At 51.4% G+C, this 19295-nt stretch overlaps 1 protein-coding gene and 1 long non-coding RNA gene across 7 annotated transcripts in view; one reads left to right on the forward strand and one right to left on the reverse strand.

Moving 5' to 3' along the window:
- The window catches only part of PPFIBP2 (PPFIB scaffold protein 2), a 145114-nt gene extending 128750 nt beyond the window's left edge, over positions 1-16364 (reverse strand). For 2 of the 6 annotated variants that reach the window (XM_081798653.1, XM_081798654.1), the window contains exon 1: positions 16067-16357. In XM_081798653.1, the coding sequence (XP_081654779.1) occupies positions 16067-16252 (186 nt within the window). In that variant the 5' untranslated portion in view covers positions 16253-16357. Of the gene's footprint in view, positions 1-16066 lie in introns of all 6 variants that reach the window. The other 4 variants (XR_014138704.1, XM_081798652.1, XM_081798656.1 and 1 more) reach the window with 4 other exon arrangements.
- A 2417-nt stretch (positions 16365-18781) lies between these two features.
- Positions 18782-19295, forward strand: part of LOC145716204 (uncharacterized) — a 58154-nt gene continuing 57640 nt past the window's right edge. Inside the window, exon 1 of the long non-coding RNA XR_014138708.1 lies at positions 18782-19091. This is a non-coding gene — a long non-coding RNA (uncharacterized LOC145716204). The remainder of the gene's footprint in view (positions 19092-19295) is intronic.

Raw genomic sequence — 19295 nt, forward strand, 5'->3', positions numbered from 1 at the left:
GGACTCGATCCCGGGACTCCAGGATCATGACCTGAGCCGAAGGCAGTCGCTTAACCAACTGAGCCACCCAGGCGCCCTGGGAGGACAGGTATTTGTGCTGTGGCCAGTGGACTATGCCCGCCAAAGTAAATGAGTCCATTGGTTTCTGGTGTACAGACTAGCCTTGTCAGTTTGGTCAGCACAAATCAGGCCCTCAGGCCACAGGCATCCTTCAGTGAGTGGATAACGAGGGTGTCCAACCCTGCCGACTGCCCTCACCAGATGTCCACACCTCCATTCTCTCCCATGTCCACACCTCCCCTGCCCCCTGGCAGACAGAAGCTTACCCACTGATAGGAACTGCTGGCCGTGTGCTTCCTCAGCCCAGAACACAAAGAAAGCAGCCCTCACTGCCCTTCTCACAACAGAGAACACACATGCGTGCGCACACAATTTCACCTCCACGGAGGAACAAATGGACATCAAGTCATTTCAGTGCCTCAACCTGACGATAGACTCAGAGAAATGATTCCAATGTAGTCTCAACTTGAATACTTTCAAAAAGCTTCACTGCAAAAATTATCTCCTACAAGGGCACCTGGGTGGCACAGTCGGTTAAATGTCTGACTCTCGGTTTTGGCTCAGGTCGTGATCTCAGGTTGGTGAGATCGAGCCCCAATGCAAGCTCTGTGCTCAGCACAGAGTCTGAGATTCTCTCTCTCTCCTTCTGCCTCTCCCACTCGTGTGCACTCGCTCGCTCACTCTCACTCTCAAATAAATAAATAAATAAATCTTTAAAAGAAATTATCCCCTAGAAATATAACCAGCAAGAGTTTATTGTTGAAGCTGGTTGATGAGTAAGCTGATTCATTACACGGTTCCTTCTACTTTTTTTGTTGTTGTTGTTAAAGATTTTATCCATTTATTTGAGAGAGAGAGAGAGAGAGCACAGAGGGAGAATGAGAGGGAGAAGTGGACTCCCCGCTGAGCAGGGAGCCCAATTCGGGACTCGATCCCAGGACCCTGGGACCATGACCTGAGCCGAAGGCAGCCGCTTAACTGACTGAGCCACCCAGGCGCCCCCTTTCTACTTTTATGTATGTTTGAATTTTTTCATAATAAAGGGGCTTTTTGTTGCTGTTTGTTTCTTTTAAATCTAGCACTTAGGGATCTGAGCTTTTCCAGAGGGGGGCACGGGATTCCACCTTACCTTGCTGGGGACCAACAGAACCAGAACTGAGGTTCGAACCTAAATTCCTGGCGACACAGACGACGCCCTTTCCACAGTGCCGTTCAGGCTCTCTGAAGGTCCTACCACGTGACCAAATGCTCAGCCCACCCTCGTTCAGACCCTCATCATCTCTCCCTCTGATTGCCAAAGCTGCCTCCCCTAGACTTCCTACTTCTGGCTGACTCTCCTTCAACCCATCTTTCCCAGAGCAGGCAGGATATGTTTCGTAAAGCCGATGGCATTACTCCTCTGCTCCCAAACTCTCCATGGCTCCCCACTATTTCAGGAACAAAGCTGTACTCCACAGCTTGGCCATCCAAGTCCTCTTCCCAGCTGCACTTCTCACCATGTTCTCAGTTCAGCCCCCCTGAGCCACTTTCTACTCCCTAAATACAGAAGGATTTCCCTGTGCTCTCTCTTTCCTGTTTGGGATGCTTTTCTCCAGCTATACTTTCAAATCTCACAAATTCTAAGACCTTCTCCACATGCACCAACCCAAGGAAGCCTTTCCTGACACCCTTACCCCCCCGGGCCTGAAGGCGTTGGGTGCTTCCCTTTGCTTCTGCCATACTTGGTACTCACCTTTATCATCTCGCTTACAGCTCTGGTTATACCATTCCTTGATATGTCTGTCTCTGCTTCTAAATTAAGATGCTTGAGAGCAAGGAGTATGTGCTATTCACCTTTCTATCCTCAGAGCCCAGCAATGAGCCCGACCCAGGCAGACACTCAGGAAACGTTGGCAGACACAAAATGTTAAGTGTGCTCGCTGAGTGGAGAGCAAAGGGAGAAGGAGCATGCAAGACAAAGAGAGAGACCTTGGCCCGTTTTCTGAATAAGGGTGGGGGACTGTCCACGGCAGCCTCTCCCCCCTCTCTCTCTCCACATGGGGACCCTCTCTTTGTGGCCTGATAATCAGAGCTGAAGGAGGACCAGCCATGGTCGGCCCTGGCATGAGCAAGACACAATTGACGAATGCAAGTTTATTTCCACAGGAACAACAGGAGGATGTAACTTCCCCTAACAGATGATAAAACCAGGCATTTCTCCTTATTCTATTATTTTCAAATGCTAAGCAACAAGAAAAAAAAAAAACCCACATCTGAATTGGCGAGCTTTCTCTATCATCTAGAATGTTCAGAGGCCTCATACATAACTTGAGCCTGTAGCCAGCTACCTCCTATGATCTCCCAAACTGCCTGGGGAGGAACACAGACCCCAGAATTTGGCAGTCTCTGGATAAATGCTATTTGGATTAATCAGAATTTATTCTGTGTTTTGAACCCTCATTTCAACACTTGTTAAGAAGCTAAACAGTTTAATTTTGAGTCAATGCAATAGTTTTCCTTTTGCATTAAAAAAAAAAAAAAAAAAGTTTAGACCAGTAGGAGACCAAAGAACTTCCCTGAAGTCAGGCTGTGTGCGCTGGCAACAAGAGGCTGGCCCCTGCCTCTGTCAGAGGAGAAGGGGGCTTCCTCCGCACGCCTGGGCTGGAAGGTATTAGCAGGGTACTAGCAGCTCTGTCTTCACTGGAGGGCTGAGGCCATATGGGAGCCAGATGACAAGAGCACACAGAATCCACTGCTGCTAGAGAGCCCAGACGACCAGGGAACTGCTTGGTCTGGACTTTGTGGGGTTGAGCCTTTGGACGAGGCCAGTCAAGCTTCTCCACACTGGCTGGCTGGAGTCTACCTGCCTATCCTGGTTCCTCGGCAGGACCAGCAGTGAGCACCTCTCCATCCCTCACCAGGACATGGAGGTTTGTTCACTGAGGGTTCTGGGAAATATCCTGTTATAGGCCAAACTGTATGCCCCTCCCCAAATTTTATGTTGAAGTCGAACACCCAGGACCTTAGAATGTGACTGTATTTAGAAGTAACTTCTTGGCCTCCAGTTTGCTCCCCACTGTAAGAGACAGCTAAGTTAAAATGAGGTCACTGGGGTGGGCCCTAATCTAATCTGACTGGTATCCTTTAAGGACACAGACGGGTACAGAGGAAAGACCATGTGAGGACACAGGGAGGTGACCATTTACAAGCCAAAGACAGAGGCCTCAGAAGAAACCAACCCTGCTGACACCTTGATCTTGGACTTCTAGCCTCCAGAACTGTGAGAAAACAAATTTCTGTTGCTTCACCCAGCCAGTCTGTGGTGCTTTGTTACGGCAGGCCTAGCGGGCTAGTACATGCCCCAGTCTGATCCCGGCCGCACTAGCCTGCTGCAATGGGGCGGCCTCCTGTCCAGAGATGTGGGACTCTGTTCTCATCCAGAGGTGTTCCCTTCCCTCTCCGTCTGAGGAAGACTTTGCTTTGCATCTTCAGACCTTAAACAACATCCAGGTAAGGATAGTCTCTAACAGTCCTTTATCTTTGTTAAGTCAGCTCTGCGTCGGGTCATGCCCAGGGAGCGACGCCATTTAGCAAGGCCAGGCTGGTTGCTACAAGAAGGAAACCCTTCTTGACGCTGTAACCTGACCAGCTAGCTGCCAAGCCACATTTTAGGAGCCAAGCGCCCGGGGTCCAGCCGTCTTCTCTTCCACCCAATTCAACAACCCCAGCATGTGATGTGGTGGTGGGGGTGGGGAGCTCAGCTCACCCATCACAAGACACTTGCCACCAGGACTGCTTCCCTCCCCTGACAGCACTTAGGCCGGAGTGATTCAGGGACTTTCCCAAAAAAAGTGATCCAGGAATCCCCCGTTTGCACACAGAGTCCCTCAGACCAAAGACAAGTTGGCTAGAGAATTACACTGCATGTGGTCTCCCCTCTCTGGGGGCCCACGAGGTCTTGCTCCTAGACGTCTGTCAGTCTGATGCCAGGGGAGTGGGAGCGTCTACAATAGCTCCTGGGGGCCTCTCTCCATCTTCCGTACTTCTTGTCCACAAAGCAGGGCTATTCTCCCATGGGAGACACCTGAGCAGGGCCTCAGACTCTGGGTGAAAGGTGTAGAAAGGGGCCGCAGCAGGGGAAGGCAGCACCAACAGGAGTCCCCCCTCCCGACCCACCCCTGTTCTGAACCCTGAACTCCTGCACTCCTTTCCTTACCCCTGACGAGAGGAGCAGGAGACAGTAGAAAGAGTCCAAGCTTTGCAGTCCTACTGACTTGGGTTTAAATCCTGCCTCTGCTACTTACAGCTGGGTTAGTTTTTGACCTTGGGTAATATATATTAACCTCTCCGGTTACTATGTAACGAAGATAATTATGCCTGCCTCACACTGGGCTGGTCAGAGGGTTAGGAGAGAGGACAGAGTAAACCAGCCAGCTCAGTGCCCAGCCAGGTAAATATGCAACGCTCTGCCTCTCACCCTTAGAGAACACGGCCCTGACTGCACTATTCCAGAAGACAAATTTAGCCAAGGCCCCTGATCAGGCTCCAATTGCTGGGATGAGGGGAAAAAATATATATATAACATTGACTCCCTTTGAGAAGTTACCAAATCCCTTGGAACCAGCCCCCCACGTGGCAGGCCCTGGGGCTCCACACACAGTGCACCTGCTCCGGGCCTTCGGTGTCTCTCTAGCAGTTTCTGACAGGAAGGTCCAGGCCACTGGCTCTTCCCGAACAGAAAGTTTCCTACCGATCTTGTGCTTCCTCTTACAGCCCCTTGGCGCCTTCCTCAGCCATTCCAGCGGGGGTGCCCAGGCATCCCACTTAGGGACAATGAGCAGGCAGGGTTTATGTTGTTCATGCGCCACGTGGGGGCAGGCACCTGGCAGAGAGCTGGTGAGCTGGGAGACAATCTGGGAGACCCCAAACATGGAGGCTAAAGCTGAAGCCAGGCTCCAGGGGTTGGGGACAGGAAGGGCCATGCCTGACCACATTCGTGGAGCAGGAAGTCCCTGGCCCTGGGCACCGGCATTGGGAGGGCCCCTTCAGCTCAGAGGTGGCCTGGACAGAAGACAGTCAAGTTGTACTGGTGACCCAGAGAGGCCCCACAATTGCTCCCAGCAGACGTCCCACTCTTACGCGACACCTACAGCCAAGCAGGCAACTGCCCCCAGAGTTCCTTGTGATGCGGTGGGTCACAGCGATGCAACAAGATGTGTGTCTCATGTAGCCTGCAGAAACCTTCTCATGAACGCCATCCCTCATTCGGCTGCCACTAGATTTATTTAAAATTCTCTTTCAAATACACATAACCATGATAGTTGAGGACAGGATTTGTGACCCTGGAGCAGCTCTTAACAGTTGTCAAAGGGCTCCTGATTCGCAGGCAGGATGCGGAGGGAGAGCTTTGTCCCACCTGCAGTCCCCTGTTAACACGTGAACCCAATTCACTGCAGCCCACATACTACCCGATCGGCACCCCAGCCTCCCTAAGGTGGTCTTCTCCGGCTCTGTCTCTGGTCCGAGGGGAAGCATCCCATTGGGCAGCCGAAAGGACCCCAGGTCCACCCTGAGCAAGCAGGGTGTAGCTGCCAGGGCCAGATCTGGGTTCTGAGCTCTGGGGGCGCAGCCACGCTGAACACGGGGTGGGGCTCTAGGCAGACCTGATCAGCGATAAGGACTGGCTGGCTCTACAGCACACAAGATAAGGTAGAACCCCAACTTCAGTGGGCAGCCACCACCAGCACCCACCTGCTTAGAGCCTGAACATGCTTGGTGGAAACAATGCTCTCCTTTCACGCAGCACCCAGCCCCCACTCCCCACTCCTGCATGGGCAGGCTCCCAGCCCGCTTACTGAGCTGTGCTGGACCCTCCTCTCCACCCACACCCCCACCTGGGTTCCTGCAGAGGCTTTTCTGACTCCCATCCCTCACCCCACCCTTCTGACCCACTCCAGAGCACCATCTTGCTTAATATCCATTTACTGCCGACACTCTGGGGTCCCCAACAGATGAGGTGGGTTCTAAGCAACTTGTTACTAATGACAAAGTAACTAAAGCCAAGAAGCTTTTTGTGTAAATTAAGAGAAGATTCCAGGTTATCTTGCCCCATTCTAATATACTTTATTGAGTGGGTGGAATTCAGCCAGGGAATCAGCAATCGCCTATAGTGCTCGGGAATTAACAGTTTCTATGACATCATGAACAACTATGCAACCTCCTACTATTTTAGAGATTTACTTCCAAATATATCTCTCTGTGTGCATGTATATATTTTCTGGGGCTGACTTTGTGTCCTTAACAATCTGGCCACGTCCACCAAGTGCTTTTCACAGGTTAATGTCATTGGACACGCGCAGCCTGACCGGCTTCCTGCCTCAGCATGAAGGCTTGATCTTCGAGGTAAACTTGAGACTCTGAATAATCTGACCTTTCAACATGGTGGCAAGATAGAATGGAAAAAACATGGGTTTGAAGATCAGGTAAGTCTTATTTCAGGCTCTTGCCAGCTGGAGAACCTTGGGAAAAGTCACCTTTCTTGAGTCATTTTCCTCCTTGGTGGGGACTAATAAATGATGACTTCCAATCCCCGGTTCCCTATATAACCCCACTCCTCGGTTCTAGCCAAACCAAACCACTGGCTGTTGTCTGCATATGCCCTTTAACTTACCATCCCCATGCCTTTCTTTGTCCATCGCTGTCCCCTCTGCTAGAAATGCCCTGGACCCAGAGAAAGGGGTGTCTCTGATCCCTATGTTTCCTTCAAGACACATCTCAAATGCTACCTCCTCAGCAAGCCAAGTGCCCCAACCTCTTCCTTCTCTGAATGTTCACCGTGTTCTCTCTGTGGTTAGTACTGCCTATTTTGAGGAAGGGGTACAATCCTTATGTTGGATCCAAGCAGGGGACATGTCTTACTCATTTCAGGTTCCCGCCATCACAGTCCTCAGCACAGAGGATGGTCAAAAATCATTCAGTGACTGAAATAATAAATGAGGTCATGAGTCTCCTAGCTCCAGAGCACTTAGAATTATGCTCTACCACTGTTCCTAAAAGGGGGAGTTGCCCTAGATCCAGTGGGCCGGTTCTGACTTGAGGGCCTCCATGGCCTCCCTCCCTGCCACCCAGGCCAGGATAGCGTGCCCCTCAGGCATCCACGTTGCTTAACCACAGCACTCTCCATCCTCCATCCATGCACCCCACCCAAAACCTCAGCCTACTTGAGTAAGGCCCCGCTGCCCACAGCCCTTCCCGGGCAAATCTTGGGGGCTGGAAGCTGGCTCTGTGGCCCAGGCTGCAGACAGACAGTCAGACTTCCCAGTGTCGTACCCACTGCCTTCCTGGATGGCTCTCTCCTATATCCACCATCCCCTCTTTGATGCTGCAAGCCCAGGGCCTTAGGCCACATGGCCCTGGTGCTTCAGATACCAGGATACTGTGTTCTTGAAATCTTCAAGGGATGGCCATGAGTCTGTAAGAGCCTTCAAGCCCCAATGAGGTGGCTGAGCCACGATAGGCCTCCGCAGAGAATATACAGAGTATAATCACTTCTTTGGGATCCCAGGCCTCAGAGTTTCAGGCCACAAAGCCATTTCCTCAGAGCCCTTCCTCTCTCCCAGTCTGTTACCGAGCACGACTTCAGCCTGTGACTTGGGACAGAGAAGCTCCTGCACAGCTTTGGGACCACCCTTCCCAGCCTCCTGCCTTTATGCCACCTCAGAAGCCAACCTCCTCCACAATCCTGCCGCACTTTTAGTTAGACCTCTCAGCAAATCCTGCCTCCCCCGCAATTTCGCAAACTTCTCTCTAGTGAACACAGCTTGGACAACACCTTCTTCAGGTAGACTTCAACACAAGCTCTGAGACAGCTGCCTTGCCCTTGAGATAAGCTTGAGTTATGCAGAACTTCTTATATTGAACTGAAATCTGCCTCTTCTTTAATTCCCTCTCCCATCACCACCATGGACCCGCAACCCTACCCTCTGAGCAACACAGAACAAGATGGCTCCCTCCCCAACCTGAAAATTACAAGCACAGCCCCGGTGTCTTCCTGTCAGTCCTTAGGTCCTTTCAAAGTTTGCAGGGCACAGACTCCAGCTTTGTAGCACTAAGCATCCTTCTTCCACCTGCTCCCAGAGTGCTGTGTGTCCAGTCTTGGCCAGTGCAGAAAAAAGAGGGATGATCTTCTAGCAAGGTCTAAAGCCAGGACTTCTATTAATGCAACGAGGCTGACTTATATGGGCTTTTCCACATGGTCAGGTAGGAAACCCACACCACTGATTTTTGGAGCCTACGGACAGGACTTTGCACTTCCCCCTGCCACATCTCATTGAGCTGGTTTGGGTTCTCAGCTTTCTCTGCTGCCTTTGTGCTGTACGTTGGTGACCAGCCATCTGAACCCAGGCTGTTTCCCACTGCCATGCACTTCTGCCTCTTGCACTTCACCTTCACCGTGGCTGTCCTTTCATGTCACACCTGGCCCAGAGAATGCTCCTTTCCCCTGAGATTTCAGAATAAGCCCTCTGGATGATGTAAGTCACTCTTTTTTTTTTTTTTTCCAGGCTTCCTGAGAAGAGGACATATGATAACAATCCCATTTGCTGACTACTTCGGATATGCCAAGCACCGCAATCAACAATCAACACCCTCTGTGCATCATCTCATTGAATCTTCACCAGAACCAAATGAAATAGGCTTATTATTGTTCCCATTGAACAGATGAGGAACTTAATGCTCAAAGTAGCAACAGCAAATCCGTGTAGAGTGGACTTGAAATGGAGGCCGTCTGGTTCAAAGTCCATACGCTAGAGCAAGCCTCCCCATCTGAGCCATGTTAGGGGGGAGAGGGGAGAAGGTGCGGTGGCCAGGAGTCTGTTTCCTCATCTCCAGAAGCAGGACAATAATCCCTGCCTGAGGCATTGTGCAGCTCCAGTGAGTTGGCACGGCGAAAACCTAGACGGACACACAGGATGGCTGTTGTTGTTACCGGGTGAGCGCATTGCGTCGAAGAACCAGATGTCTTGGCAGGTCACAGAAGAGATTATGTAATAAAACTTTTTCATGACATCCCGTCAAGGTCAGGTGTCAGAGCCAAGAACAATTCTTTTGCTTTGGTAAAATGTTGAATTAACAGAATCTGCCTTTCCTGCCCAAATTCAAGTTCTAACTTCTCCCTTCCCCAGACTGCAGCCCTCTCTCCCACCCGGCCCCCCCCACCTGCTCTGGTTGCTTACTGAATCTGGAGTTCGATACCACACTTCTGGTACACCCACAACAGTCCTGTCACCCCAGGACCCCACCAAATCAGTATTTGTCTGCCTCCTTTCACTCTCAAAAGTATCCCAATTTGGACAATAAATTAAATCTAATACTTGGAGTCTTTAAAAAAAAAAAATCGAGTTCTCTGGCACCTATTTCCCTCCCATAAGATGGGAATAATATCACCCATCTCGGGACACAAGCCCTTTGTGAAACCCACCAAAGCGGGAAGCTCCCCCATCCTCCCTCTGGACACAGCCTTCTGGGGGCCCAGTCTACCCGCACCTTTGGTGCCTTCATGAAGCCGGGCAGTGTCCAGCTAGCTATTCATGCCCAAACCTGAGTCGGGGGAACGAGGCCTTGTGCTGGGGAAGGAAAGCGCAGCCCCTGAAGAGACAGCAGGTGTCACGTGTGCATGCAGCAAAGAAAGGTAGCTCATTACTGCTGTTCGGCCTGAGCTCTGCCCTTCTCTTTTCCCCAATTCCGACAACAGGCCTCTTGGCTCCTACACAAGTACCTCTCCCTCCCTCTCTCCCTCTCTCTCTCCCCCTCCCCCCCACCCCCCCCCGCGCGCGCACGTGCGTGTGCGCGCGCACACACACACACGCACACACAAGCACACACACACACGCATGGTCTGTCGGCCTCAGGAGCTCCTTTTGGCAGGGTCTTGTGGGCTTTTGTGCCAGAAGCAGGTTGCAGACATTCGCTAAGACCTCTCAGGATACAAGTGCAGTCACAGCAGTGACCCTCCCAGTCAGAGCGGTCCCTGCCCAGCGGAGCGGCCCAGCTGCATGTGACTGGTCCATTCCAACCAGGCACACAAGTCACTGTGGATTCATGTGCTCACCCGACAGTCAGGGCAGGAGTTCTGACTCTGCGCACTGAGCACACTCCCAGCAACCAGCAAGCACTGGCTAACCCTATGCAGGCGGACAGCGAGCCCGGGATTTGGAGCAAGCCTTCCCTCTGCCTCTCCTCATCACCAGGAGGAAACAGATGTAAACACAACAGAGCCACCTGGGACCGGCTCAGCAGCTACCGGCCGGGGGAGAGGCCAGGCTACAATCGATTCCCCGTAGCCTCACCTGGGTTAACAAGCTGTTCCTGGAGATTTGTCAGAAGGCCCTCCACCCACTCACCTCTGCATTAGTCATTCCTGAGACATGGACACCCCAAATCTCAAGTCTGCAATCTCTAGCTGTCCTTGATTCTTTACCATGGATGAGCAGGCTCTGCACACATTTATGTATCAGTAAAAATAAATAAATAAATAAAGAGCCACAAAAACAAAAACTCAAAACAAGATAAGGCAGACACTTCCCAGATCCAGCTACATAGTTCGAAAGAGCCATGAGGCTTGACAAGTTTTCCCTCAAAGTAGATTCCCAGCATTCCTTGTCTTCATTTTCCTTTGGCAATCACCACATGCCAGGCAGTAATCTAAATGTTTCACATGCATTAACCCAGCTCAGCCTCAGCAAACGAAGGTGACCACTGTGCCAGGGCAAAGGTAGGACCTGCCCTGGGAGGCTGGAGGTGAAGGAGCGCAGCCAGGCAGAAAGGTGTGGAAGGGAGAGGTGAGGAGGAGAGGAAATCCAGCTTCAGGGCCACTGAGTCTCCAGGCAGCAGTGCAGATTCTAGATAAGGTCCTCTCTCCTTACCCGACAGCTAGGGCCCTCTCCCAACCATCTGGATCCCTGACACAGGCCTTAAACACAGGCCTCTGCTTGAAGCCCCCCATCAGCCCCCCACCACTCCACCACTACACAGGCAACTTCTGACTGACTGGATGGGTCCCTAAAGTTTGCTAGGGGGGAAAAGTGTTTGGGTCTTAGACTTCATCCTTCTGGAGAACTGAGAGAGGGGTGGTTGTATGCCCAGAAAAGCCATTTAATATACATGTACCCACACTGAGCACTAACAAGTGTGAGTGTCCATAAAGCACTCCCTGCTTCCCATCAGCCCACACAGAGCTAGACCATAGGACAGAAAGGACTCAGGAGCCTTCACACCCACATTGGCATTGGCTACCAGCAGACACTTCCCTTCTGAGTCCTTGACCTGTAAGATTCCAGTCTTAGCTGCAGACTGAATTCACCCCAAACCTGGTCTCTTTCCCATTTTTCATGGCCTAATGGAATCTCCATCTGGACCTTCTGGCAGCTCTTCTCTGGCCAACTCACAGTGCTCCAAAGGATAGAGCCCCAGGCCAGAGGGCCAGAAGGCCTGGGTTCTGCCACCAGCAGCGGGTGACCCTAGATAGGTTCCTTTGGGTAGCTTCACCATCCGTGTGTGTGTGTGTGTGTGTGTGTGTGTGATATGTGTCTCTATATATGATGCAAGAAAGTACCCAAGGCTCTCTTCTGATTCCAAAAGGAACCAACCATCCTCACTTCCCTCCACGCTCCCATGCTACTGACGATGCCTCATTCTTCTCCCAGCACACTAGCACAAAGTGTCAGTGTCCCATTTGTTGCCTTTCCCTCTCCCTCAAATCCAGTTAGTCACCCAGTCCTGCAGGGGATCACTCCCTCTCCATCTCTACTGCCACCGCCTTGATTTACATCCTAAGCTACCTTGATGGGTTATTCCAATAGCATATTCTCACAGGAGGTTGCTCCCTGTCCCTCCAACCTGCCCTTCCCAGCCCTGGATCATCCTGAAAGCAGAGATTTCACCCCATGTCTCTTTCACACTGAAAGACCTTCAATGTCATGGGAATAAAATTTCAATTCCTTAGCTGCAGTGTTCAAGGCCTTCCACGGCCTCGCCCCAGCCTAAGACTCCAGTCTCACCTCTCCCCGTGTCCCCTCCCCACCCCACCCTCTGACTCTAGCCATGTGGGCCACTCCTCATTGGGCTTGTCCCAGTCTTTCAGGTTCTGTTCTTGTTTCTTCCCTCATCTCTGGTGCAAAATAGCCTACCTCTTTCCCCCTTTACTGGGGCAAACACTGCAAAACCAGCCAGCTCAGGGCCCATGTTTACCACCAACTCTTTCCTGCACATCTGCTAAGTGTAGGGCTGCGCCCAAAGGCTGATGCAGGCCTGGAGCGGCTCAGGGTCTGGAGCAGGTGTGGACAGAGACATGCAAATAAAGTGCCTAAGTACCATAGCTGAGTTCTCTATTCGATGATATATATATATATATATATATATATATATATGCCAGAGAGAAGGGTCAAAGTGACTTAGAGGTAGGAGGAGAGGGTTTCAAGGGGTCTGATCTGCATCCTAATAAGAGTTCATTCATCTCGCAGAGCGGACGAAAGAGCTTTCCAGGAAGAGCACATTGTGCATGCAAAGACAGAGAAGCACATGAAGATAGAAACTGGTGAGCTACTCAGTCTGGGGAACAGTGGAGATGCAGCTGTGAGCTATGTTACTGCCAGGCTTTGCAAGGCCTTCAGTGCCAAAGAAGGATGCTACACTTTATCCTATCAAGGAGGCAATCCTATCCCATCTTGTGTAGACCTTCCATCCACAGATCTATTACAGGGCCAAGATGTCTGCACCACATGGAACATGGTGATTAAGAGCATGGTGCAGAAGGAAGGGTCAGCTCTCTGTGTGCATAAATGTGGATGTGACAGACAGAGGAAATGAAAGCAAGGATTAGAGAGGAGTCCCAAAGTAAGAATTACCTAGGAGCACTAAGTAGAAGTCATACATTTCCTGAAGACAAAGCTGAGAGTTAGCAGCTCCCTGGAAAATCACAAGGCTGTGAGGAGATCTGGGTCTGAAGCTGAACACATTGCCCTAGGACAGCATCTCCTAGATTATTTACTGAGCATATCAGAGATAAGAATGGATGTCGTGAAGATCCCCAAGGGCGAATAAGACCTGGCTTTCAGAGTCTAGAAGGGATACAACCCACCCTTCTGAGGCCACCTGTGGATTCTTGGAAAACAGAGACCCAGAGGTGCCATCAAGTACTGAAACTGATGATGCCAGGAAACATAAAGTGGAACTGCTCTAAGAAGCAGGAAAAACAGTGACTCAGGACCACACAAAGCTGCTAAAAGTCGCAGTCTAGTTGTGCCCACACCAAGTGGTAACAACGTCACCCCACCCCCCGAGGGTCACTTCTTGAATGGGGATGCAGTCTGGGAATTTAATAAATGTTTAGATGTCTCATTAGTTGCATTCATATTAGCTTTTCCTTCTCATATTTTACAAGAGGGGATCCACCAGAGCATTTACAGCAGGGAAGCATCATGAACAGATTTGTATTTCAGGAAAAAATTTTTTTTTCAATGGCTACGTCAAAACCAACTTCCAAATTTTACATCAAATGTTACAGCCTGAAGGGCATGCCATTCCTCTCCAAAGCTGAATTCTCTCAGAATCGTTTCCCCCTCTTCACTCTGGAAGCTATCCAGTCTAAAGACAGATACCAGCACTCCCTGAACCCTTGGCCCATAGATTCGATCTCTAGAGTCTCTCCTACCTGTCCCACTCTTTCAGGCCCAATATAAGGCAGCCCCACTTCTACCCTGATTGGCCTTCACTGTCCTAACGGGCCCCTCCGCCCCAGTGTCTGACCCCTCAGCTCACTCCTTCCCACAGCACTGCCACAGGAGGCTTGAGCAGGTCCCACCTTGGCCTTCATCAGAATCACCTGGGGGAACCTGGAACACCATCCCAGACCCACTTCATTCCAAATAGTTTAAAAGCTCCCCAGGTTTGCAAACTATGGCCCTTAATCCTTGCCAGAGATAGTGAAGGGCACCACCCTAGAACTTGTTAGAAATCCAGGTCAGATCCCACCGCTGACCCAGGAATCAGAATCTGCATTTGAACAAGACCCACCTCATGATTCTTAAGCTTGTTAAAGGTTGAGAAGCTCAGCTCTATAGTGTTGCCTGATCATTCATTCCACAAATATTTACTGGATTTTCTCTGTATCAGGCCAGGGGTTGGGATGGTCAAGGGCCAAGGTCCCGGACTTTGAGAAGCTCACTGAACCATCAGTCAGTCCCTTGCTTAAAACCTGTCATTGGCTCCCATGCTTTCCAATTGGGGCCATGCTTCATCCTTGTCACCAACTTTACTGTCTAGCACCTGCCCTGGGAACCCAGTTGGACCACTTGCCGCTTCTCACGGTTAGCTGGTGCTTGCCTGCCTACACAGCTCTGAGCCCAGGCCACGCTCTATCCACCTCTGCCTGGAGACACCCAGGAGAAATCCTCTGAGATCCATCATGCAAGTCATCTGCTTGAAATTTTCCCAGATCTTCCCTGCTCAGATGAAAGACAGGAATTCCCGAGGCGCCTAATGGCTCAGTTGGTTAAGCATCTGCCTTTGGCTCAGGTCATGATTGGGATCTAATCCCATATTGGGCTCCATGCTCAGTGGGGAGCCTGCTTCTCCCTCTCCCTCTGCTGCCCCCCCATTCTCATTCTCTCTCTCTAGTAAATAAAATCTTAAAAAAAAAAAAAAAGGAATTCCCACAACTCTTTGTTCTTCCCTCTCTCGTAGCATTTATCCCATTCTGCTCAGTCTTAAAGCCAGCACACCTGCCGTCGCTACCCCAGTAGAGATCATGATTCTTAGTTTGTCTACTCAGTAGCAATAAGCTAATAGCTGGCACATCATCAAAACTCTAAGTAAGAATAATAATAATAAATGTATTGATAAAATCATGGATGAATGCAATAAGTGAGAAATTCATTAATCTCTCTTATTTCCCACTTCAAGGTCGTTTAAATATGAATTTAAGCAGAATACTAATGGGCTGCCTCTCAAGCCCTAAAGAGAAACAATCTCTAAATTAAATAATATTTTGTGTTTTCTGTATTCAAATAATAATCAAAGACTGAACATTTTGAAGATGAATTTTGTGCACAGCCAACTACCTTTCTTTAGTTGGGCATTTAACTTCACAAAATGCAACATAAACTTCGGAAACACTTCAGATTTGTATTATAATCAATTAAGGAACTGGGAAAGGAAAGGGACAGATGAAGAGAAAGATAGGAAGTAGACCTAGAAATATGGCAAGGGGGACGGATCTATACGACATAACCAGCTGCTCTAAAAGTAAAAATACAACACTCTGGGTCTGTTTTTTAAGAGGATTAAAGACTAGCTAGAATGCCTGTTTCAATCCCCTGCAAACTTTGGAAATTCTACCTTTTCAATATATAATCTTATCTTCATTTGAAGAAAAACTGCAGGTCTGGAGTTGGGATGTCATGAGGGAGAGGAGGAGCCCACTTTCAAGTAGAACCTTCCCCGTTTGGCAGTCTACTGGGACGCAGTGGCTTGAGATTTTGATAGGCATGTTGCGTTTTCGCAATTACAGAGCTGGTCTCAGTCAAGGCGTTGCATCTGAGCACACCCGAACAGGGATGTTTGGTCAAACAGACCCTAAACCTCCCGACCACCGTGGGCTCTCTAGACTACGCGGGTGCTTCGGTGACATACCGCACAGAACTGAGGTGACTGACCATCCTGCGCATCTCCAGGGCCATGCTGGCACCTGCAGGGGCGCGCGGATTGTCCGTAAGTCCCGGGCAGGGTTGGGTGGAAATTCGGCGCAAATCCCACGGGAGTTACACCCTTCTCCCAGTCTTCTGGCCAGAGAGGAGGAAGAGGGTCCCTGTCCTTGCGCCTGGGACACGCTCTGGGGCCCTTGCTGGCACTGACCCCCACTCCTCCGGTGGTTCTTGAATCTGGGGGCTTTCGGTTCCCCAGGCAATGCACCCGCGGGGGCTCCCGGTCCGGAACGCGCAGGGGACCTGGGGCGTGGGGAGAGCCCACTGACCTGGGTGCGGGGCTCCTCTCCGGGCGGCTCAGGTGCGCGGGACGCTCCCGTGTCCCTCCCACCTCCGAACATGAGAGCCGGGAAACGAGCTGCAGGCCACTGACCCACCGACCAACTGACCGACCAACCGGCGGACTGAGCGACAGCGGCCGGGTCTGGAGCCCACGTGACGGAGGCGGGACCCATGGGAGGCTCGTCCCGGAGCCCAAGCTTGCTCCCGCCCTCCTTCTCCTGGGACCGCCCCTCAACTCCCCTTCCCTCTCGGGCAGCGAGGCGACCCGCAGGGACCCGTCTGCCACCGGTTCCCTCTTCTCCGAGACCGGCCTCGTCAACCCCGCCCCTTCGAACCTGCCTTCGCCCCGTCCGCCCAGCCGCGGCCCCACCCCCTGGAACGCGTTCAGAGCCCACAAGCCGCGCCTCCCGGAGACCACGCCCCCAGGGAGCCCCGCCCCGCTCCTGTCACCTCCCCGCCCTGCACCCTTCCGGCCCCGGGGAGACCGACGGGCGGGTCCCGGCGCTAGTGCTGCCAGTCCCCTGGGCTTCTCCAGCCTTTCAGCATCATTTCCCCGGCCGTAGGAAATGAAAACGAGGAAGCAGAAAAGCAATTTGTATCGAGAATTGCAAAGAGAGAGAAGCCACAGAAAGACCGATTAGAGGCACATTCAAGAGCAGCAACCCATTGGGTGTTCGGACTCCCCGGACCCGTGCGATGCAGTCCAAATTGAGGCTGGCTCGGTCTCTGAACAACCCGTTTGGAAGGCTCGGAGTCACCGTAGAGTCTGGCCGCGCTTGAACCCCGCGACCTGGGGTGGAGGTCCCCCTAGTGGTCAGCCCCAACCAAAGACACTTGCTCTGGGTCTTGTGAACAGCTAAGGACAAGAAGCACTTCCCTATGCTCAGCCCCAAGGCGGGGTTCCACAGACGGGAGAAAAGCTTTGGCACCTCAAACCACAGGAATGGATTCTAGAATCAGGGCAGGACTGGGCCCTGGAGACTCAGTCCAACACCTTCCCCCAGCCTGTGGCCTGAATCCCCTTTGGCTGTAGTGCTAGGTTGTTGCCTTGCCTGGGCCTCCCGGGACTGGTTGCTCAGTTCAGCTGATTAAAATCCCTGTGGGCCGCAGATGGCATCAACACCGCAGACTCTGGCACAGTCCCCAGCTCTGGCAGGAGTCGCGACAGCCTGGGCCTCAGTTTTAATGTACATTTCCACAGGCTGGACAAACTCCACAAGACACGTCTTTTTTTCAAATTACCTTGGTGGTCTGAAATTACCAGTGTGCCCGGAAGACTTTTACATGTGAACAGAACTTAAGCCACCCCGACAAATATGAGACTCTGGTCACTGCAGGAACGTGGCCAGAAGCAGACCAAAGGCAAAGCCAGCAGAGGAAGGCTGGGGCCCATGAGAGTTGTGTTACAGCAGGACACCCTGCAGTTCTCTTTCACTTCCTTAAAATAGCAGCAGAGGCTTTTGCAGACCTAGGCGCTACTCAGTTCACATGAGTTCATGGGTGTTTCCAAATCCCACATGTTACTGCCCCGGTGGACACAGTGTCCTAACCTCAGCCCCTAGAAAATGCAAATCTGTTCTTAGAACTATACAACTACTTTTTTTTAAATTACCTTAAAAAATGGTGTAAGTCACTGGCTCTCAAGTTTATTCACACTTTGGAACCATTTTGGGGGAGGAGGTTTAAAATATCTGCTGTCTGGGTCCTGCCTCCCGAGGTTGTGATTTTTTTTTTTTAATGTTTTATTTATTTATTCATGAGAGTCAGAGAGACAGAGAGGAAGAGGCAGAGAGAGAAGCAGGCTTCCCGCCGAGCAGGGAGCCCGATGCAGGACTTGATCCCAGGACCCCGGAATCACGACCTGAGCCGAAGGCAGACGCTTAACCGAAGGCAGACGCTTAACCATCTGAGCCACCCAGGTGCCCCCGAGGTTGTGATTTAAAGATCTGGGAGTATGGCCTGGTATTAAGATCTTTAAAAGCTCCTCAGGTGATTCTTCTGCACAGTCGAGTTTACGAACCACTGTCACAGGTCATAGGGACTTTCATCCTAAGATCGGACAAGAGACCCCAGAGCTGAACAGTTCCCAGAAAGAAGCCGGAGACCATGTTTGTGGGCCCACATGCTGTCCTGCCCTGGCTCCCCGGAAACAAAGTGGCCCATTTAACAGGGATACGATGTCTTGACCTAAAAGAGTGATTCTAGCTGCAGGAATTTAAAGCACCCGGGTGGGTTGTCAGTGGCAGGGGCACCCTTTGGAACTGTCAAATCCAAGTGTATCACAGATGAAAGGCAACCCTCCTCTTGGCCTCTAAAGGAACTCTGTGTGCAGGACCCACACACAATTCCACTCACCGATAATCCCACTCTACCCTCCTCCTGAAGCAGTCCCCTGCCTTATTCCTGCGAAATAGGTAATGGTATTTTACCCCCGGGGGAAATGATGTCTGTAAACCCATGGAGTGGGGCCCATCACCAGGATTATGTACCCATACCTGCCTCCTTCCACGAAGATCGGGGCTGTGTAGCTATTAGAACTGTGGGTAATTGTGCTGTATACATGGGGTGAGTGATTCCATTCTGCCAAAGCTCTACTCAAACGCTCTGGGGCAAGAATGTCTCTTCATCGCCCGCGGTCCCACCCTGAGCTTGGCAGGGTTGGCAAAACAGCTGCAAGCCCGCAAAACAAACCCTCTCATGTGACTAACCTGGAAAGGCGGATTTTAATCAGCACATGACACAGACTGGCACCACAGCCTGTGCTGGTGACCCACACTGGGCTGAACTGGACAAACACGTGGGAAAGAGTTGAAGAAGCCCCTCTGCACAAGCACAGCTGTCCCCTGTCACCTGTGCCACTTGGCAGGCCTGCGGTGACAGGGAGTCACTGGCCCGCTACCTGGCTTCCAGCCAGATTCCGGAAGCTTTCCCTCCCCAGGGCCTCAGTGTGCTGGGGAGCTTCACAGCGAGTCCAATCTCAGGCAACACTTCCTGTAAGCCTGTCTGCTGAGGGTGCGTACGCAAATCTAACCTGATGAGGCTTATTTGCTTAGTGTCGGTTTTATTGTGTTTCCAGCAAGGAAAGAGACACAGGGGAAGGTAAGGCAAGATGAGGCTGCAGGTGGGGTCCTCACCCTTAGGCTGTAGGCTGGTTTTCTGGAGGAAGTAGCTTTTGAAGGGCTTATGGGAAGGTCTTGTGCATACATGAAAACCGGC

Source organism: Leptonychotes weddellii, chromosome 11 (assembly GCF_054177405.1).
Source record: "Leptonychotes weddellii isolate Sample4059 chromosome 11, ASM5417740v2, whole genome shotgun sequence".
NCBI lineage: Eukaryota > Metazoa > Chordata > Mammalia > Carnivora > Phocidae > Leptonychotes > Leptonychotes weddellii.